Raw genomic sequence first — 23,227 nt, forward strand, 5'->3', positions numbered from 1 at the left:
AAGGTGATCATAAAGCTCTGTGAATCACAGGACTGTCACCAGGCCTTGGTGTTTTTGTATTAATTATGTTTTGAAATGCTTTTAAATCCTAAAAGCTGTTTTGTTAAAACAAAGGCGCCTTCGTGGCCTTGTGGTTTTGTTTCTGTACTTCCACTCCAAGTACTTCCTCTTTGAGCTGAAATGTGCAGTTATGCCTCTGTCTTGTGATTAACGGCCCAGGCTTGTGCCTGGGGTGAGTCAGTTGTCAGGAATGATTGCTTAACTTGTCTAAATAATGCATTGTACTGAGGGGGTGAACTTATTTGACCTTAGATCCGCTGACAGAGATTGAGAGCTCCTTACCCCTTTCTCCCCTCTTCGCAAGCATCTGAATTATTTATTTTCTGTGTAAAACATCACGTGTTGATTAGTCATTGTCAGATGTCTTTCACATGCCCCATCCCTATTTCCAATTTGCATACAAGTCAGTCCTCTGGCACTGCAGAGCTAGAGAAGTTTTACAGCCGATTGACGTTTCGCGTTTCTCCGTGCACGTGACCAATAAACTGATTCAACCAAGGGCAGTCTTCGGAGTTTTTCCACGACATACCCAACTCATCCACCAAATGTTGTCCAAATCCATCCATAACTATATGAGATATCATGCTGACAGACAGATAGAAAGACAGATAGACAGATCGACAGACAAGCAGACGGGGGGGGGGTGAAAACATAGCCTCCTTTTGGTGAGGGATGTAACGACTGCGTACACGTGAAGAGATCGCACTGATGGCTGTTCAGAATTATCTTTTCTCTGTGGTACCTGACAGCTGCACACTGAGCAATGATCCCCGGGCAGCGTCCACACGTGTCTGTTTCTTCTCCTCTTGCCTGCGAATGAACACTCGCCTCCACAGCGCCGACCGCGTGGGCATCGGCAGTCAAAACCACCCGGCAGGTTCACGCATTCAGTTTCATTTGAGCAGCCGTGGTGCTCCGTCGTACATTCATCAATATCTAGGGGGTGAAATGAAAAATCAGGTAAAAATTGTGTGCAGTTTCGATGAAGGTTCCAGATTGGAGCTTTGATGTACATGATGGGATATACGACTCAGGTTTAATAGTACGCCACATTGAATGATGAGATGAAAAAGCTTAGTGTTACTATAAGTGCCACGGTGAGGAGCATAAAGTTTCGGCCATTCGAACAGAAGCGATGTCCTCATAGTGCAATAATAATGATGGAGTGGTGACTACTTGGGGACTCAAAACCCCAGCATGGACTCAATACATCATGACTTCCAGGCTAGGATTTAGGACTCAGACTCGCCTGCCGGAATTGCATCTAACATCCTTGTTACTTACTACTACTACTACTACTACTTGTACTACTGATACTTCTTTGATGGCTTCAATGATCCCCATCTTATTGTAGGGTCAGCCAGGGAGAGGTTTTGGCCAAAGTCTTTCATGAACCAAGTTGTCACCATTAGGCCTGACATTCACCAGGCATGACATTTGTCAGGCCTGACATTCAGCTGAAAGTGGAGGAATTTGTGACTTGTTTAGAGTGCTGGTGATAACTCGCCGACACTTGGTAAAAAGACTCCTTTATGTCCACCACATAATTCTCACACACAGGACACCCAGCTTAGTATCTACACCTGATGAACGGCGCACTTTGTGGTGAAATAACATGCCTGGAAAGTACCAATTTCACGGTACATATTCAGCTCAGGGAATCGAACCCAGAATAGACAGGTTGCACTACCTGTACACCATCCTGTTGGGAGCACCTAACTTCCTTGTTAATTATGGACAAAAATTATGTTTAGTAAAATATTATCCTTTCGTTATATTATATCAGAGAGATTGATGCAGCACGCATTGGAAGGACACACGAGATGTGCGCACAGCCCAGGATAAAGACCACTTTGTGGTTGAAAAGGTGGGTCTGAGACCCTGCCTTACTGAGCAGGTATATATTAGCATGTCAATGCCTCCATTTTTGAACGTGGATCCCTTAATACTTTCCATGGTGCAAGACCGAATAATACCAAGTGATGTTTAACAGATGATTCTTCGGATGAATCGATGTCTGAAAGCATCAGATTATGTGTTGAATTATTTCCTTTGGATGAAGCCTTTCAAAGCTGCAGATTTTGTTTTTCAGAGTGTGACATGCTGAAGGTCGCCAATGTGCTTGGATAGTAACCGAGTTAGTTACACAATCAGCCACATCGGTTGTTTGTTATGCATTAAGCCAACTTTGAGCAAATTAACAAAATAGAGAAACAAACTCAAACTAGGACGGCATTCGGTGGAGCGCATACCTCCACCAGACTGAACCGTTCACGTTTTCTATCCCACTGATGGGTCCCATCTGTATCCGGACTTTAACCAAAATCTGATCGGCTTGTTCTTGTCATCTACCCAACTCCTCCGTCATGTTTTGTCATAATCCGTCTGTTACTTTTTGAGACATCGTGTTAGGTATAGTTTTTAGCCCCACATCTCAATGGTGAAGAATCACTTAAAAAAAAAAATTCTTGTATTGGGGTCCGGATCCAGATCTTTACCAAATTCGAATCAATTTGTCCATGTCACACACCCTACCTGTCCATTAATCTCGTAAACATCCATTCATACATTTTTGAGATATCCTGACAGACAAACAGACACACAGATGGACAGACAAGGGTGAAAAACATAACCTCCGTCCACCTTCGGTGGCATAGGTAATGAAAAGTCATCTTTTTTTTTTAGGAGGTGAATGCATCAAAGGAAGTCAAGATCTTTTGAGAGGTTTTGACCTCGAAAGTTGAAGCCATTTTTGAAGTGAATGGGTCAAACGGGTCACACTTGTTGGGTTAAAGTTCACAAGGGAGCAGGGCACGTGCAAGCGGATATTGTTTGACGTCTCAAGGTGGATCCCCGTGAGGTTAACAACTATGGCCGTGATGACAATGCCATTACCAATGCAGCTCTGGCCGCGGTGTGAAAATGAACCATTGTCACGGAAGCCGACCCGACACTCGCAGTGGAACCAGCCAGGAAGATTGACGCAGCGCGCATTGGCATGACACTGCATACTTGCCTGAACGCATTCATCAATATCTGGAACAAAATGGCATGCTCATGGTCACCATGCATTTAACATTTGTGAAAATGCTCTCAGTGTGGCCATTTCTATTTCATGGTAAGCTAGTCTTTAATAATAATAAAAAAATAACTAGTTGGTCTGCACCGGGGGGGGGGGGGGGAAATAATGACTATGGACTTTCTCTACCAAATGACGAGATAATTATGCTGCGACGTTTGGGACCTGGGCCCTTCTTCAAAGCAGGAGGGGTTTTGCTCGAAAGAAGGGGTCTTTCTTGCTTTAAAGAAGGGCTCATTCCCGAAACATCACCTGACCTTCCCACCCATGGTAGTTAGCAAACCTTTCTCAACATTTGGTTGAGAAAATGAATTGTTTTCATTTTATGGTGGAACATTCATTTTGACGAGTCACCTACTGCAGTACTCAATCTCCAATCATTTGTCAATCACTACTGAGGTGTATTTGATCTGCACCAGGAAACCTTTATGAGAATATGAACCATACAAGGCAAAGTTCCAAGTTCCACATTGTACCACTGTCAACAGAAACATCAAATTAATCTGTGCACGCAACGTTTTCATGCGGAGAAGATGGAAGAGCACAGCAACAGAGAGGATAGGTGATTAACATATCGACAACAGGAAGACAAACTAGGTATCTGTGAAAACAAAGCGATCACCAAGGGTACTCTCCCTCGGCTTACCGTTGCTGATCGCCAGTGACTTACCCTTCGAATGATGGCCATGTTTTGTCCGCACCAACATTTGACCTTGACCTTCAACATTTTGGGATTGAGTGTAAATGAAGAAAACGTGTCGACAGTTTATCCACAAAACTCAACATCATGAAAATGAGAGGAAAATTATTGTCGTCATGATGAAAAAAGGTGTTTTTTGTTAATTAGGTCACAATCCGAAAAAAAAGTAGGTCAAGGACAATTGTCAGGTGCACAACTTCAGTGCAGGTACACCACTATGATGCAAGACCACATTGGAAGGCCAAGTAGTCTTTGAGATTCGGCGTTGGCAAAATTGAGAGATGACAAAAAAAAAAAACGCATTTTTTTTTTCAGGTTGCCATTTGACCTTGACCTTTAACCCAAAGGGCCACAATGTAAATTAAGTGTAAATGTGCCTTGCTCTATGCTATCTAAAGAGGGCAATTTTGGCATGATTTGACAAATCTTAATCAAGCTATGCTGAAAAATGTTGTCTATAATTAGGTCATGACCTTATAGACCAATGCAATTAAGTCAAAAAATTATGTCGAAAATGTCAAAAAAAGACTATGTCAACCTAACAAACGTTCTATTGACATTATTGTTGCAAAATTTAATTCCTAAAGTCCCAGCGGGCTCCGAGATACACAATATCAGTGGAGATATAACTTGCACAAACCACTGTACAACGAATCAATCCACAGACCTGGCTCCTTGGCCATCAACAGTTGCCCAACTGGGAAGCAGGAAAATTTTTTTCATCCGATTGACTTGGAATTTGAATAGGATTTGCATATTAGGTCAATGAATTTAACCAGCGATTACTTTCAAGGTTATCTTAGGTCAAAAGGTCAACATGGGCCAGAAGGTCAACCCAAAATTGGCCAAATTAAAAAAATTGTCTAAAATTGTCAAGGTTCATCCGATTGACTTGATATTTTAAGACCATTTGCATATCAGTTCACCGAATTCAGCCACCTATTAATTTTGAGGTCAACACACACCAAAAGGTCAACATAGGCCAGATTTCTAAAATCCTCAAATTTAACGTGATTGACTTGAAATTTGTAGAGCATTTGCATGTCACATTGCTGAATTCAACCACCTATTATTTTTGAGCTCACCATACACCAAAAGGTCAACAAAGGCCAAATTTCTAAATTTGATAGATGGGGCCAATATATATATATATATATATATATATATATATATATATATATATATATATATATGTCTATGTATATGTATATGTATATGTGCTTGGTGTTGGTTTAATGGTTAGGGTGGTGGGCTGGAGATCCTAAGATCCTGAGTTCAAATCCCACTCAGCTGTTGAATCAATACCAGGTGGGGTTGACTGTCTGTCATCCTTATGACGTATGCAAAATGAGTGCCAGCATGCTGGTATCCTGTGTGTCAGAGTGGCGACCTGTCAAGGATTGTGCCCAATAGCCAAGGAGACTGCTTAGGCAGCACCAACGCTCTGCACAGAGTATGGTTTCAATGAATGCATGTATGTATATATATATATATATCTATATATATATATATATATATATATATATTATATATCACTATGATCTCAAAAAGTTGTGGATGAGCGATAACAAAACAAGGTGGACGAGTTGGTTCGGTGACAAGAACAAGCGGATTAGATTTTGGTTCGGATCCAGCCATCAGTGGGATACAAACCATGAACTGTTCCATCTGGCAGAGGTATGCGCTCTACCGAGTGCCATTATACTTTGTACTGTTTTGCCAAGTTGTCACTCAATGAGTGATTTTTCATTTGTCTGTCTGTTTGTTTGTCTGCACAGAACTTTCTTGTTTTTCTCCGCAACGGCTAGTCTGATTGAGAGGAAATTTTCAAGACTGCTGCGACTACTCATGTAGAATGTTTGAATGATAATTGTGACGCCATAAGCCACGTGGTGTGGCAGCCATATTTGAAACAAGGACAAATGTGTCCAAGAGCTGCGTCATCAAGGTTTTGTCTTCACCAGAAGAAGAAGAACAAGAACAGCAACAACAACGCGGAGCTCTCTTAGAGCCAGCGTTCGCAACACGATGCTGCTAAAAAAATATATATATATATATATATATATATATATATATATATATATAACAACAACAACAACTTCCGATATTTCGTCACGTGCCTTGATGGAGCCAACAGCGAGACCCATCATGGAGGCTCCTGTTCATGACGAGAAAATCGTGTATATGGAATAATTTTTAAATAGTAACGTGAAATTTTGGAAACTTTAAAGCAAATGTCCGAATATATTTAAAAGTTGATGATAGACGTTCTCAAAAGTCACCATCTATGCGAGGATGTGTACAGGTGTTTAGTATTTAAGGAGATCCGGATCCTGCATATAAAAGAGCTGAGTCCGAAAGGTTGTCTTCACAAGAAGAAGAACAAGAAGAAGAAGAAGAACAAGAAGAAGAAGAACAAGAAGAAGAAGAACAAGAAGAAGAAGAACAAGAAGAAGAAGAACAAGAAGAACAATGCGGAGCTCTCTTAGAGACACGTTCGCGACGCGAGACGCGGCTAAAAATGAAAAATTTTGGACCTCTGTATCTCTAAAACTGAACTATGGAAAAAATTCAAACTTGGCATGTCGCAAGTACTGCTCATGGGGAATGAGGGTAATTTTTTATATAATGTCATAGGTGCCCTCGTTATGACATCATAATTCCATAGGTAGAACGCCATATCTGATCAGTATGAAAATTTTTGCGGGCCATCTCGGGATAAAATGGTCCACAGAAAAAAATTGAATGACGTGGTCACGTGATTCAGCAGCCATATTGTTTTAAAAAAAAAAAAACCTTCAAAATCTTCTCTCAAGTGGCTGAACAGATTGAGGCGAAACTTTACACATTTGACCGCCTGTCCATGAGGAACAAAATGTTCACACATGTCATGTCGTTTGTCTCATGATTTGGCAGCCATATTGGATTTACCCGAAAACATACAGTATAAAAATACACTGCTCAAAAGAAATCCGAGTGAGGGTTTGCAATCTCTGATTACTCTTTTAGTTTGTACTATTTGTTTTCGATAGTCATTCCCTTATGTGTAGTGAGTTTATGGGACAATCTGTGTTGTGTGGGCTTAAGGTTGTGTTTTTATTTCGATCCTTTACCCATCTTTCATGATTTGCATTATTTTGCTTCACCGCACATGTGAACCTCTCCTTACTTCACACATGCATGCACACCAAGGACCATAGCATCCGGGGCAAATCATTTCAATTTGTGCGCCACTACACACAGACATTACACTTCAGACTTCACCAGACACGAACACCAACATTGCAGCAGTTCGTACACCACCACAACACCTTTATAAAAATCACCACACCATCGGACCACAACCCAAGCTCGCTTACCTTCGTCATGAACAGCCACAATGAACGACCGACCACATCCATCATGAATCACCACACTACAACCACTATGCTAAACCACTGCTGCCATTGCTCAAACACCGTCACCACTGACATTCAACACCTCCATCTAGACCGGCAGAAGATGGAAGAACCTGACACACCATAGTATATACTTGGGTTTGGACGTTCTAGGGTCGAACTTGGGGTGTGAGCATGCGTGAGACTCCGTTTGACGTCGTGTGGATAGCCCTAGTGCTCTGCTCAATTACAGCTCACATTGCGTGTCCAGCACGTGTTCATCGCCAGAGAGTGAAACTGAATACCCCAGCGCCATGTTAATCTCGCAGATGGATTGCGTGGCGGAGCACAGAAAGACTTTTGTTGTGGTCTAACGGGTCTAAAGGGACTTGAAGGGTTGTAAAAGTCTCAACTCGAAAGGATATAAAAGGTCTAAATGGTGAAGGGATCTGAAGGCATCAATAGGGTCATAAAGGTAAAAGGGGTCTTGATGGGTGTTTTGGGTCCTCTGGATCTTTTGGTTCCTTTGAGTCTTTTGGGTCCTCGTGGCAGAGATGGTGACTCGAGTCAGTGACTTGGACTCAAGGCGCACTTGAGTCGCAAATTTTGTGACTTGACTTGAGACTTGGCCATAAAGACTTGAGACTTGAGCTTGTTGACTTGTTGACAATGACAATGAATGAATGAATGCTATATCAAAACTAGAAAGGCACTCGGTGGAGCGCATACCTCCGCCACATAATGCCTGATCCACGAGAAGATATTGGGCCCAATACTTTTTTGAAATATCATGGTATACAGAGACATGACAGAAGTAAATAGACACCATGATTTTAAAAATTTATTTATTGAACATTTGAAGTACATTTGATCCATTTTAATATGTACACTAGTATTTTGCAGACTTGCCATTTGTAGATTTCAACGCTTTTACCCTTTCAGGCAAAGAACTAACGAGTTCTGAAATTTTCTCATGTGGGATTTCTGTTCAGGCTTCACTCAAACGGGTTAGCAATTCTGCCCGTGATGTTTGTTTCCTGGACTTTTTACGTACAGCTCGATGCAATATGGCCCAGAGGTGTTCAATGGGATTCATGTCAGGAGACTGACTTGGCCATGGAAGTCGCTTGATCCCATTTCTGTCCTGCCATTCTTTGGTCATTTTTGCAGTGTGGCATGGAGCTCCATCTTCCATGAACATAGTGTTGTTTTTGACCATCTGACGAGTGGAGAAGACAGGGAGACGTCCATACTCAAGGATATAAATATGTATCGTAGAGTTGATGTCGCCAACACACTCCACAAACTCTGACCGACCAGCCCTCCAGATTGCTCCCCACACCATCACTGAAAAACCACCGTGTTTGACATTTGGCTGCATTCGATTATTAGAAAACTCTTGACTGCGAAGCCTCCAGACCCATACGCGTCCACTGTCAGAAAATTGAGCAAATTGGGACTCATCTGAAAAAAATACAGTTTGCCTCAACTCCAAGGGTCTGGTGGCCATCTCGTCAGCCAACTTCTTTCTCCTTTGAATGTTGGCCTGTCTAAGAAGAGGTTTTCTCCTCGCTGCTCTCCCAGAGTAGTCCAGTTGATGAAGGAACCACACGGCAGTTCTTGAGCTAACTTGGACCTCCTCTGCAACATCTGCTGCCTTGCAACCTGGAGTTTTCTCAATGGACCGCTTGACAGCTTGAAGACCCCTTTCTGAGGGCCCAGGTGGACCAGAACCATTTCGTACCCATTTCGCGTCTTCCGTGTTTATTTATTTATTTGTTTTTGTCATTTTTATTTTTTCATGTCATTTATTTTACAGAGTACGCATGCCCCAAAAAATTATCAACCTCATATAAACAACCAGCTCATGACTCCTGTAACCTTTTTGAGTATTAAAAGCTTTCATGTCACCAAGATCGATGGAGACATGACTTGAGACTGTGGCCATCACCTATCCAATCTCAAACATCCTTGCCAAGGGGAATATGGGTCACACGGCGAAGCTTGTTGCAACACAACTTGTCCCCCTCCCCGAGGGGTTTCCCACCTTGGATGAACTCCGTGTTAAGGTGCATAAATAGCTTATCGTGGGGGCACATCTACCGGAAGTAAAAATCATTATAACCACAAACGATTCAGTCAATTCTGCCCAACGTACGATTACCTTTTTGAGGACTCCATATCTTGAGGCATCATATGTCATTTCTCCTGGTCACATGGCTTCAAGCGTGACATGAGATATTGCCCTCAACACTCTTTTGCACTAAAAGTGACCTTTATTTGACCCATAACCCCATTCTCAATGGTCACCAACATAGTGCAGTACTTACCCGTGAGGAATTTGGAGAAAATTGGAGGTACTTGCACATCGGCATGTATCGGCTAAGAGGCATTGGTCCGCACACCCACCAAAGTAGAAATGAGTATAACCAGTGGCCGACTTCCGGTGACATTCATGATCACATTTCGGCGAACATCCCCATCATGCACTGCTTTCCGGAGCTCCGGCAGAGACAGTTTTGTTGCAGCCTTTACACCAACCTATCAGGCACATACACGGTCTGTCTCTTCCTCTTCTTACCTCAACCACACCTGGCATAGTTGATTTATCCAGACTGTAGTTTTCTGCACGTATGATGTGTCCAAAGACAGACAGTTTCTGTTTCATCATCAGCGCTTCTAATAATGTTCATGTCGGTCTCATTTCTTCAAGGACAGATTTGTTGATTCTTCTTTCAGTCCGTGGAATTGTTAACATTCGTCTCCCAAACCACATTTCAAAACTGAGTCTTCTTCATTTCTTTCTTTTTCACCATCCATGACTCACATCCATAAATTACAACTGGAAATACCAGAACGTTCACCATCCTCCTTGTGGTGTGCTTTGTCACAGCTTCCGTGTGTACGTGTGTGCATTTATTGTTGTTTTTGTGTTTCAGGGTCACGAACATGAAGGGTTTGGTGTCCGGGTTGGACGATGAGGTGTTGGTTGTGTGATGGTTGTGGTTCCCGTTGGATGCTGTACACATGTGGAACACCACACACATACACACACACACACACACACACACACACACACACACACACACACACACACACACACACACACATGCACACACACACACACATTTTGAGAATTTTTTTCAAATTGATGAAAAACTGAAATGTTTTACATCAATAAGGATTGAACCCCTTTGCCGATGACACTCCAAATTGAGCTCAGGTGCATCCAATTTCCTTTGATCATCCTTGAGATGTCTCCACAATTTGATTGGAGTCCATCTGTGGCCAATTCAATTGAATGGACATGATCTATAAAGAAACACACCTTTCTATATAAGGTACCACCTGTGGACAGTGCATGTCAGAGCAGAAACTCCACCATGAAGTCCAAGAAACTGTCCATAAAACTCTGAGAAATAATTTTTAGGGGGCATAGATCTGGGGAAGGGTATAAAACAATTTCTTGAGTGATGAAAGTTTGCAAGAGTTCATTAGTAAGCTCTATAAAAAAGTAAGCTCCATCATTAGGAAATGGAAAGAATGTGGAATGACCCAGACTCTTCCTCGAGCTGGCTGTCACACCAAACTTGGCAAGAAGGACCTTGGTCAGGGAGGTGACTATTAACCCAATGAGCACTTTGCAGAAATACAGAATTCCTTGGCTGAGATGGGAGAACCTGCCACAGGACAACAGTCTCTGCAGCACTTCACAAATCGAGGCTTTATGGGAGAGTGGCCAGACGGAAGCCACTTCTGAGAAATAGGCACATGAAAGCATGCCTGGAGTTTGCAAAAAGGCTCATGAAAGACCCTGAGCGCATGAGACAAAAGATTCTGTGGTTTGATGACGTGGAAATTGAACTATTTGGCATGAATGCAAAGCGTTACGTCTGGTGTAATCTGAGCATAGCTTTTCACCCATCTAACACCATCCCTACCGTGAGGCATGGTGGTAGCAGCTTCATGCCATGAGGATGTTTTTCAGTGACAGGGACTGGAAGACTTGTAAGGAGAGAGGGAACAATGAATGGAGCCAAATACAGGCAAATCCTTGAGGAGAACCTGCTTCAGAGTGCAAAAGGCCTCAGACTGCGGCAAATAATTCTGTTCCAACAGGACAATGACCCCAATCATACAACCAAAACAACACTGGAATGGCGTCAGAACAAGAATGTGAAAGTCCTTGAGTGGCCCAGCCAAAGCCCAGACTTGAATCCCACTGATAATATAATCTGTGGAAAGACTTGAAGATTGCTGTTCACCGACACCCCCATCCTACTTGACAGAGCTTGAGCAAATCTGCAAGGAAGAATGGGGGAAAATCCCCAAATCCAGATGTGCAAAGCTGATACAGACAAACCAAAGAAGACTTGAAGCTGGAATCGCTGCCAAAGGTGCTTCTACAAAGTATTGGCTTAGTGGGTTGAACACTTACTGATGCAAACCATTTCAGCTTTTCATCTATCTATAATTCCAGCAATCTGTGTGTGTGTGTGTGTGTGTGTGTGTGTGTGTCTGTGACCGTTGTTTCTCGACAACCACTGGTCCAATCTAATTGAAACTTGCCAGGTACATTGCTGTGGACCTGTGTATGTGCCTTTTCAAGGTTTGATAATAATTGGACAAGTGGTTCCCAATTTATGGCCATTTATTTACCAAACCAATGACAAGACACGTTGCTGCGTAGGTGTGGCCGATGGGGAAAGGGCGCCGTTTAGTTACCAATGACAGGACACGTTGCTGTGTAGGCGTGGCCGTTTGGGGAAGAGATCCTCAGCCGCGTTCCCCATTTCAGGTTACAACGTACGGACTTCCGGATAGTGATGACTTACTGTATTCTAATAATTTCTCGATTTCTTATGCGCATTTATAGAGAAACACAATGCCCCAATCCAGTCGTCGTCTACGAGAGCGAAGGAACGGCCTGTGTGGTTGTTTGAAAGTTTATTTTTTGCACGTACGGCCACGCACGTACGGGCACGCGAGAGCGAAGGAACGGCCTGTGTGGTTGTTGTTTCTGGCGTGCGGTTTGAAATTGTTTTTTATATTATTATTATTATTTTATTATTTTGCACGTACGGTCACGTGAGAGCGAAGGAACGGCCTGTGAGTTTTGTTTCTGGCGCGCGGTTTGAAAGTTTTTGAAAAATTATTATTATATATATTTTTTTTTTTTTTTGCACGTACGGGCACCTACTAGTTTATAATTAATTTGTAAAAATTTCTAAAAACAGGTTTGCACTTTGTCATTGTGGAGGTATTTTGTGTATATCGGTGACAAAAAAATTTAAATTTAATCAATTATAAATTCAGGTTGTAACACAAAAAAAAGTGCCAAAAGTCGAGGGGTGCGAATACTTTCTGAAGCCGCTGTACGTATTCGACAAGTCTTTTTTTGTAATACCTGATCATGCACATTAACTCTACTTCAGTAGACACGAGGTAACAGCTGTTAATTAAAAATTGCTTTCCTGCAAATTCCTGTTTCCAAGAAGAATTCTCACCTCCACCTTTCCTGTTATGATCACGGCTGCATTGAAAATGAGTTCAACGTTCGAGTCAAACGGATCGTCACCATTATTGCACCATTTTATTCCCATTGCCCCCTCGAAACGAAAAAAAAAAAACCCAGCACATCCAATTTTTCATATTACTCGCAATTACTAACCGTCTCAGCAACGGTTTCCCATGTTGATCGAACAAACCTACTCGTCATGCAGGTATGATCACGTGACTTACAGGTGCTGTGCGGGGGAGTGATTGAATAAACGACAGCGAAAAGCTGCCCGAATCGAATGAGGCATCTCCAATTCTAAATCCTGTCATTCTGTCATCATCGAATGCCACAATTAATGCCATGTGTAAAATCCAATGAGATGTGAGGCAGAATATCTGAGCTTCAATTGAATGCACAATTAATGATTAACGTCCTCAAACTGGCCGCGTCGTGGCCTCTTGAGAGTTCAGTTGAAACAGTGTTGTGATGGACTTGGCTCAACGCGGGATGAATTGTTCTTAGGAGAATCCGAATAAAGCGAATGGAAGATGGCGGGATGTCTGTGCAAAGTTGAAAGCATCATTCAATTACAGGTGCATTGTAAAAAAAAAAAAGCATAATGGGAGATAAAACGACTTAAGTTGAAAAAAATATTACAGTGAGGCAGACGGATGGTATCAAACTTGGAGATAAAAGGATTATAACAAAGTGGATGCTAGTAATTGAAAGAAGAAGAAAAAAAAACCCGACAAAGAATGGGGAAAGCAAATTAGGTGCATGGAGCGTTTGATGGTCCGTTGGGAATGAAAGGCCTTTATAGAACGGTGAAGGGAAAGAAATTAATGGCAAATGGAAAGCAAAAAGGTCTTCACAGGGTCATTAAAAAAAATCAACAAATTTAATTAAACCCACGGTAAATACACATACAACGACAGAAAGAGAACTTGAGATTAAAAATTACAAGTGCTGAAAAGTGTGGGGGCCAGCACACGCCCCCTAATGAACTCCGGTGACAACTGTAAATAAGTCAGAGATGGTATCACCACATCTTACAGCATCTCAGTACAAGAGTATAGTTCAGACATCAGATTGATAAGTTTTGGTGGCACCCCACGAAGACCGAGAATCCACCAAAGGGCATCCCGATTCAGTGAATCGAATTCTTTGCAGAGATGAACATCGGCTACAAGCAGCGCCTGCCGAAACTCTCGCCTGCATCTGGTGAGGATCCGAAGACCAAGGATACGGTCAATCGTTGACCTCTTTGGTGTAAAGCCTGACTGCTCTGGACGCTGGTGCTCAAGTATATGGTGGCGAACCCTATCAAGAATTATCCGAGCAAAGACCTTGCCCGGCACTGAGAGCAGCGTCACCCCTAGTCCTGGGGACAACCCTTCCCTTTCCAGAGAGGGACACCAAGGCCCCTCTTCCAGGTAGTTGGGATGATGCCTGTGTTCCAGGCAGAGCACAGAACTGCATGTAATGACATGAGTACAGCATTTCCACCAGCCTTCAGAAGTTCAGCATGGATGCCACAGATCCCTGGAGCTTTACCCATTTCATCCTGTCCACCGCAGCCCGTGTTTCCACAAACTAAGGTGGATTACAGTTGATTCGAGGGTCAGCAATAGGGATAGCAACACCCCTGACATCCAACTCAATAACTGATGAATCAGCCTGGTACAGCCGCTCAAAGTAATTGGCCCGGCGGGCTTTCACTTTGGACTCCTCTGCTGTCAAGAGCCATCATCCTCCACTCTAACTTCAGTACACCGAGGGACGGGCTTGGAGGAACGCAATGCACAAATTCCCCTGCAAGCAGGATGAGAATCACTTGATCAACGGTGATGCTCGACACACTTACAGACTCCCTGCACACAGGCCTCCTTGTCCTTCCTCAGCGCACATCCAGTTTTACGCCTCAACTCCCTGAACAGCTCAGCTCCGCCATTCAGCCTGGCCCTGCGTCTCTGGTCAATGGTATCCAGTGTCCCTTGAGAGACAAAATTCTTCTTTGCCCTGCGGTGAGCTCCAAGGCATCCACCAGCAACATCGAGGAAGGTGGTCTTGAAGGCGCTCCACAACTCTTCAGGACCGCCCAAAGCATCCAGACCCCCCAAATGTCCAGTCAGCCTGTTCGCAAATTCCTCAGGTACCCTCTCAGCCTTGAGCTTGCCAACATCCAGCCGAGGCTGGGATGGTACCATTCTCCCAGATTTAAGCTGTAACTTCAGAGTTGCTACAACAAGCATATGGTCGGGATTGAGGAACTGAGTACTCCGATAGACCCTGTAGTTCTGGTTCATCCTCCAGCGACCATCAACGAGGACATGGTCAATCTCCTTTGCCACACCGCCAGCGTTGGAATACCAAGTCCAGCGATGAGCTTGTGGGCGCTGAATCTATGAACCAGCCACCTGAAGTCCATGACTTCTTGCAAAGTCAAGGAACTTAGTGCTTCTCTGGTTCACAGTTCCAGACCCATGGGGACCAACACACACCTCATAACCATCCCTATCAGTTCCAGTCGATGCATTGAAATCCCCCAAGACTGGATTAGTATCTCGCCTGGTAACACACCGCTGTTATGGTGTCGATAACTGCTGCAGCAACCCCAATGAGGCTTTCTGAATGGCGGGTTTCAAGTGGAAAACCAATCCAGATAAAGTGTGGTAGTTTCGTCATGCTGTAGTTTTAAATTCAGATACATTTCTGCGAGGAGTCTGCCGCATGTTACACACTCATAAAGGATGAATTTTTTTAACCTCCTCACCTTTCACCTGCGCTATATATTGGCTCTTGTTTCCTTCATTTTACTCTCCCGACTCAAAATTGATTTTTCCCTTTTTTCTTCCCTCCTTCCTAATCCATCCAGCTTTCCTTGGTTTCATCCTATTTTCGAATTTAATTTTCCCAAATTAAATTCCCCCAAAATTCTCCCGATTCTGTATGATTTGTGCACTCGTAGATAGCCCCTGTACCCCCCCCCCCCCCAGATAGCACTCGATAGCCCCTACATATGTTATTCGTCTCATTGCAATCTTTTCAAAGATAATATATATCCCCTTGTAGAAAGAGAAAGGAAACCAACGAATAAGGAATGAAAATTCACCTGATTCACAATGCCTGCCTGAAAACCCGGAGGGACACACGCAGACGTCCGGGGATACACACGTGCCTCCGTTTATGCAGCCTTCCCCACAGGATGCTGGGGAGGGTAAGATGTTGAACTTTTTTTTAAAGGCTTTAAACCACACAAACAAATCCATAATTTCTGTTATCATCGATTGCTTGATGACTTTAGTTACTAAGATGGGGAGGGGGGCGGGGGGGGGGTTGTGGGGAGGGAGAAGGAAGAGGGGGTGGGATCTCTTTAGATAAGTGCAAATAATGTGCTCACCTTCACAGCTGTGGCCGTCCCCCACATAGCCCGGCAGACAGGTGCATTTATGACTACCAACGGTATTGGTACAAATGGCATTGGGATTGCATTTGTGTGTCCCACTCTGGCACTCGTCATGCTCTGTCGAAGAGAAATGGGTTGGGAGGTGAGGAGAGTGCAAAATTTTCAATGACAGGATCATGTCAAGAAGAAAAGGGGTCAAAGAGTTAATGGGAAAAGTGGAGTGAAAGGGAAACAGACAGAGAAGAACACACGGATGCACCGCAGCATGGGAATAAGAGTTTCAGGTGTTCGTGGGACAGGGTATCAGTTGGTGTACAAGGTAGTCAAGCTCAGATGGGGAAATGGGAGAGGTCATTAGGTTGGGCGGGCAGCAGACTTGAAGCAGAAAATACCACATGTCACTTCACTCACGGGAATACCGAGAGAGGGAGGGGGCGGGTAGAGGTGGGAGCGGGAGAGGGGAGGGAGGGAGAAAGGGTGGAAGAGAGAGAGAGAGAGAGAGAGGGGGGAGGAGGGAGCGAGGAAGGGTGGGGGAGCGAAGAGGGAGGGGGGATGGGAGAGTGAGTACGTTGGTGGGGGGGGGGTGTGGGGTGTCCGTATTTACAACAAACCAGAGAAGGTATTCCAAACCCACCGAGCAAAAACTTTCCATAATAGACTGATGCGAATGTAAGATGTCACACAAGAAACCGAAGCAACGACGAATATAACCCCAACAATTGCAAAAAAGTCAAAAGAAAAATATAAAATGAAATGTCAACAGATATGCACCGACAACTGGGGGAAAAACAAAGGAGTTGTGAGTTGAAGAGCAAAAGAGCAGGAAGGTATTAAAAAATGAATTGTTAGACAGATTGGGAATAGACTAAGAAGGTTCTTTGGAATGGCGAAGAAGAGGTCAGCTCAACTGGCATGGAGAACAAATCATGCCAAAAACCATGGATACTACACCAATGGGTTTAATAAGATGGCGGGAATGAGTCAATCGGATAAGTGTCGGTTCTGCAAGGTAGAAACAGAAAGTACGAGCCACCTCCTGTTGGGATGTAAAACAACTCATGTCAGAGCAGCCGTACACCCAAAGGAACAACAAGGTATGAAGAGTAATCCACTGGCACATCTGCAAAAGTCTCAAATATCCCAGCTCCAGAAAACTCATGGAAACAGGAACCAAAATAAATCACTGAAAACAAGGAAGTAATAATGCTCACGTCCGACCTAATGACCCCATCGAGCGTGAACATTGTGTTTCTTGGAAGAGGGGATCCGTCACTAGACTGTGGCAAATGTAGTATGGTCCGTATGTTTCGAGTACGCGAGATTGCCATGTCACAGGTATCTGTTGGAGTGAGTCGTTTGTTGCATGTGACGCTGAGGAGGAAGCGTATGTAATTTATAGACAAGGTAGAGATTAATTATGTATATGCAAAACCTCTTGTTTGTTGGAGGGGCGAGGTGTGGACTTCCCGTAGCAGAGGCACACGTGTCACAGGTGTGCAATGATGCCGATTACGATCTCTCTGGCCCGATTGTGCCAGCCATGGTGGCGCAGTGGGCTGTACAGCCCAGAATGTGTGTCCGCATACTTTTGGCCATGTAGTGTTGTCATTAAATTAGGCCGTAAATGATCTTCAAAAGGGGTGTTTAAATTTACCCAAAACACCCAGTTTTCATTCATGCATTCCCTTTGTGTCCATGCAAAGTTTCGGGCCGCTCGGTTTTATTTTATTACGCTTGGACCATATCCTGATGTCGTGTGGACTAGGCTTCCCCACTGATGGACCCCTGGCAGCTTATGTTGCTGTGTTTGAGCCTTGGGGAGTAGTCTGCTGTTATCCCTCGATCTGGGTTCTTCCCGACATCTTTAATCTTTGTTCCTTTCTCTTGCACATCTCTCTTCAGTCTTTCACATTTCTCGATATTCCTGCTAATCCCTGCTTTTTCTTTTATTTTTGTTAATTTTGGGGCACAAGCTGCCTGCCTTCAGATTTATGAAAGAGTAGCTGCTGACTTTGATCCGGTTTTAAGTTTGGGGTAAAGGCTGTTACGCCCTGATTGCCAGGCAGGCACAGTGCCCATGTAGGTGAGATTGTGGCTCACGATATGCAGGTAAAAACTTCACAATGTTGGCATCAACATTTGAATGGACTCAGGGTTATAGTGCGTCTCCTGGTGTTAAGACATATTTATATAATAATTTTAATGAGGTGGGGCACGATTTTAGCCATTGTTCAATTGAAATTGTAGACTTAGTTAATGTTAAAGATTTTGATAATGAAGAGGACTGCAGTGTTGAGCTGATTGCAAAGAGGATTTTTGGATTAGGACCCTATATATATATACATGATCTTTCCTTTAGGCTTTAATGATAGGGTGCCAGGTATGGGGTCGGTTTCTCTGAGTGACATTTTTGGTAATGAGCATTTTGCCAATCCAATTAGAATGAGGCGTAAAGGTCATGAACGTTGTCGTCGGGGTGGTTCAGGTCCAAAAGCAGAGATTTCAGGGATAATTGACGGACTTAAATGTTTTTTATGAGGAAGGGTTTTTTCATGAATTTTTTTTTTATGTTCTTTTTGAGATAATTTTCAAAACAAGTCTGATGAGCTCGTATTCTCCGAAGTATCAAAAAAAATATATATTCATACGACGTGTTTTCCTTTTGAGTTGAAGCTTTTTGTTGCAGGGTTCTCAGGTCTCCTGTCAAAGGGGATGGTTGGTTGTTGTGGGAAACAAGTTCCCATTGCATTGGAATTTCTGCAATAGGCAATGAATAAAAATTTTAAATCATCAAAACGGAATTGTGTCGCGAAAGTGCCCGACGAGCGGACCAGGAAGTTCATCAGGAATCCAGAGGGCCTGTGTAAAGATTTGGGTCCTGCACGTGCTCCCATGTACATTCAGCGGCAGCAATTTCAATACTTGAATTGAAGAACCCATAAGGTATTTCTGGATCAAGAATTTCTATTTCTGTGTGGCTAATTTCACTCTATTTAAAAAAAAAAAAAAAACTTTTAATTTCTCTCTTTCTTTATCCATCTGTCTCTGGAGAGGTGAATTCTTACAAATAGTTTTTGAATATTGTCTCACTTGGCTGCACCTGTACAGGTTTGAGGATAGAGGAGTAGCAGCTGAAATCCAAATCCTATTGAGCTTCCTCCTGATGATTCTATCTTTGCCTATTCGGGTTCCTCCTAATGACTCCAATGCAGTAAGCTGGTCTTCTATTTGATTAACTTTGAGATATCCTGCCTACTTCTGGGTCTGATTAAGAAATACATTATTGAGAGAATGAATTAGGAAGTGGAAAGAATGAGATAGAAGGGTGCAGGTCATCCGAAGAAGAGGAAAAATAGAGAGAGGTTGAAAGGGTATTGGAGTAATGAGAAAGACGAAGATAAGGGGATGATGTGGGCATGCGAGAAGATGGGGTCAGGATTTCCGAATTTGCATTTTTGAGTAAATCCTTCCAAGATGACCTTCCTTTCAAATGCCAAGTTTGGATGTGAAACGCAACATCACAGGAATAACACGCTTGACTCCCCAAACCCTGATACACAAAGAAGACTACCTGTTGCTCATGTATGTAAACCAACACCCCTGGTTGAATTCACCAAACGCATCATAAGATGCCATGATATGCGACTTGTCACCGAGAAATGGGATGTTGGCACATAATAAGGTCACATTGATAAGGAATCAATGACAAAATGCAACGTGGTTATACTATGATGCAAACATGACATTCGAAACAAAACCAAAACACAGGGTCTCCTTTTCACCCTTGACATGATACTATGTGCATAAAATGTGATGCAGGTGGAAAGAGCATACATACATGGAGTTTGACATCCCAGTTGAAATATTGCTGAGAAGCAAGAAAAAAAAAAAACAAGCCTCGAACTAAGTAATGTGGAGTAGTACAAAATTTGTTGACATTGTATTGATTACATAACCAGACCAGAAGGGCACTCGGTGGAGAACGTACCTCCGCCACGTAATACCTGATCCACGAGAACATATCGGGCCCAATACATTTTTGAAATATCATGCTATACACTACTATATCGTTTTTGGTCCACTCTCTCAATGGTGAAGAATCACTTAAAAAATTAAATAATTATCGAATCCAGATCCGGATTTGGATCGTCACAAAAGTCAAAACAATTTGTCCTTGTCACACACCCAACCTGTCCACAAAATTTCACCCACAACGTTTTGAGACATCCTGTACACAAACAAACAAACAGACAGAAAGCGGTGAAAACATAACCTCTTTCACCTTTGGTGGTGGAGGTAATAAGAAAATGGTTATTGGGGCCAGCAATGATATTAGGGATCCTTTAAATATTATGTGTGCAAAAAAAAATGACAGAATCCTTTTCCCTCTCCCTTCCCACCACGTTCTCTTCCCATACTATGCCCCATACAGTGCCGATAGAAAGTCGACACCCCTGTGGCGTAGCCAGGCTGAGGCAGACGAGGCAGTTGCCTCGTCGCTCATTTCCTTAAATATGATCTGGCCTGAGCCTTCTGGCCATCTGAGCTCCCTGGGGAGAAAACTATCAAAGCTACCCGGCAGTGCTCTGAATACTCTTATCTCCACTCCTATCACAATACCTAAATAGGACAATACCCCCCCCCCCCTAATATTACACAGGAAAATAAAATTATCCCTATGTTTACTTTCTTATTGTGTTTGCAGGGTATTGATCATGAACATCCTTTAACAGATTTGGCGTACCAGATATATACTGTCACAAAACAAAAAACACACTATCGGCGCCCCCCCCCCCAATCCCAATCGCAACGCGCACCGTGACATCAACCAAGTTCACCTCTTTTCGCCTTGTCGCTTTTGGACCTCTGGCTACGCCCTTGCACCCCCTTTCAAAAATTTCACCTTTTGTTGCCTGAAAACCTGGAATTAAACTCCATTAAATTTGACTTTTTCCACCTTTGTTTACACATCGTAACCCATAACTTCCAAGTGAAAAACAAATTCTACAAATTCCAGTACATCTATGTATAATTCCAGCAATCTGTGTGTGTGTGTGTGTGTGTGTGTGTGTGTGTGTGTGTGTGTGTGTGTGTGTGTGTGTGTGTGTGTGTGTGTGTGTGTGTGTGTGTGTGTGTGTGTGTGTGTGTGTGTGTGTGTGTGTGACCGCTGTTTCTCGACAACAACTGGTCCGATCTAATTGAAACTTGCCAGGTATATTGCTGGGGCCCTGAGTATGTGCCTTTTCAAGGTTTGATATTAATCGGACAAGTGCTTCCCAAGTTATGGCCATTTATTTACCAACCAACGACAGGACACGTTGCTGCGTAGGCATGGCCGATGGGGAAAGGTTTCCATTTAGTTACCGTGGCGTAGGAGTGGCAATGGTCAATGGCAGCGAATGTCATGGCAAGCAAAGACAGGGAGGTAAACTTGATTTTAATTTGGATTTTAATTAACTCTGTGTGTGTAAGTATCACAGCAGTTGTTACTTCAATGCAAGTAATAATTCGTGGAATGCATGTGAACATTCCGTACGGGCACGCACCACTTCCAGATAGTGATGACTTTCTGAAGTATAATAATTTTTCGATTTCTTATGCGCATTTATAGATAAACACAATGCCCCAATCCAGTCGTCGTTTACGAGAGCGAAGGAACGGCCTGTGTGGTTGTTTGAAAGTTTTTTTTATTTTTTTTGGTTTGCATGGACGGCCACGCACGTACGGCCACGCACGTATGGGCACGTACTATTTAAATAAAATTACAAAACTGGAATATCTTGGTTGGTAAGTGTCCACCCCCCCCCCCCGCCACACACAAACACACACACACACACACACACACACACACACACACACACACACACACACACACACACACACACACACACGCTTTTATGATAGCAATTGTAAATTAGCTCAGGTGTAACTTCAACATCACACACCAAGTTAATCGGCCTCCACCTGTCTTAAATTGTGGTGATTCTGATTATTTCAGAATGAAATCAGCTGTTCAAGTCGGTTTCCTCTGCTGGGCAATGCATTTCACAGAAAAGACTCAACCATTAGCATGATGGAGCTTTCAAAAGACCTCCAGGATAAAATTGTTGAAAGTCACAGATCAGGGGATTTGTATAGAAATATTTCAAAGGACTTGAATATCCCTTGAAGCACAATCAAGACAATCATCAAGAAGTGGAAGGCGTATGGTACCTTCAAGACCCTGCTATCCCTCCAAACTGGATGACCAAGCGAAGAGGAGACTGATCAGAGAGGCCACCAAGAAGCCAATGGCAACCTTGAAAGAGCTACATGCCTTCATGGCAAAGACTGATCACTGTGTGCATATGACAACAATATCGCAAGCACTGCACAAGTCTGGCCTGTATGGTAGGGTAGCAAGAAAGAAGCCATTACTCATAAAAAAGCCCACTTTGAGTCCTGTCTGAAAACCAATCCTGAGATTCTGAAGCCATGTGGCAAAACGTTTTGTGGTCTCACCAAACCAAGATGGAACTTTTTGGCTTAAATGCAAAACGTTATATTTGGTGCAAATCCAACACAGCACATCACCCAAAGAACACCATCCCTACTGTGAAGCATGGTGGTGGCAGCATTACGTTATGGGGATGTTTCTCATCGGCAGGGACTGGGGCACTTGTCAGGATTGAAGGGAAAATGGATGGAGCAAAATCCTTGAGGAAAACCTGCTGCCCTCGACAAGAAAGCTGAAATTGGGACGGAAGTTCACCTTTCAGCACGACAACGACCCGAAGCACACAGCCAAAGCTACACTGGAGTGACTAAGGAACAGGAACATAAATGTCCGTGAGTGGCCCAGTCAGAGCCCTGACCTAAATCAAATCGAATATCTGTGGCATGACTTGAAGATTGCTGTCCATAAACGCTCCCCCACGCAACTTGACTGAACTTGAACAGTTTTGTACAGAAGAACGGGCAGATATTCCCCAATCAAGGTGTGTAAAGTTGGTAGAGACCTATCTCAACAGACTCACAGCTATAATTGCTGTCTAAGGTGCTTTCACCAAGTATTATCTCAGAGGGGTGATCACTTATCCAACCAAGATATTCTAGTTTTGTATTT

The 23,227-nt window shown here is 43.3% G+C and overlaps 1 protein-coding gene across 7 annotated transcripts in view; it reads right to left on the reverse strand.

Annotated features, from left to right (window-relative positions):
- The window catches only part of LOC147025796 (protein kinase C-binding protein NELL2-like), a 370,788-nt gene that overhangs the window by 93,665 nt on the left and 253,896 nt on the right, over window positions 1–23,227 (reverse strand). For 6 of the 7 annotated variants that reach the window (XR_015058010.1, XM_085880617.1, XM_085880618.1 and 3 more), the window contains 4 exons: window positions 16,117–16,239; window positions 15,829–15,924; window positions 2,956–3,096; window positions 803–996 (listed from right to left, as the gene is read on the reverse strand). Coding sequence is in view for 6 of the 7 variants with exons in the window: in XM_085880617.1 (XP_085736743.1) it covers window positions 803–996; window positions 2,956–3,096; window positions 15,829–15,924; window positions 16,117–16,239 (554 nt within the window). In the remaining variant the exon portion in view is untranslated. The remainder of the gene's footprint in view (window positions 1–802; window positions 997–2,955; window positions 3,097–15,828; window positions 15,925–16,116; window positions 16,240–23,227) is intronic. The other variant, XM_085880616.1, reaches the window with a different exon arrangement.

The sequence above is a fragment of the Eptatretus burgeri genome, chromosome 5, assembly GCF_056783735.1.
Source record: "Eptatretus burgeri isolate ZD-2024b chromosome 5, Ebu_testis_v1, whole genome shotgun sequence".
NCBI lineage: Eukaryota > Metazoa > Chordata > Myxini > Myxiniformes > Myxinidae > Eptatretus > Eptatretus burgeri.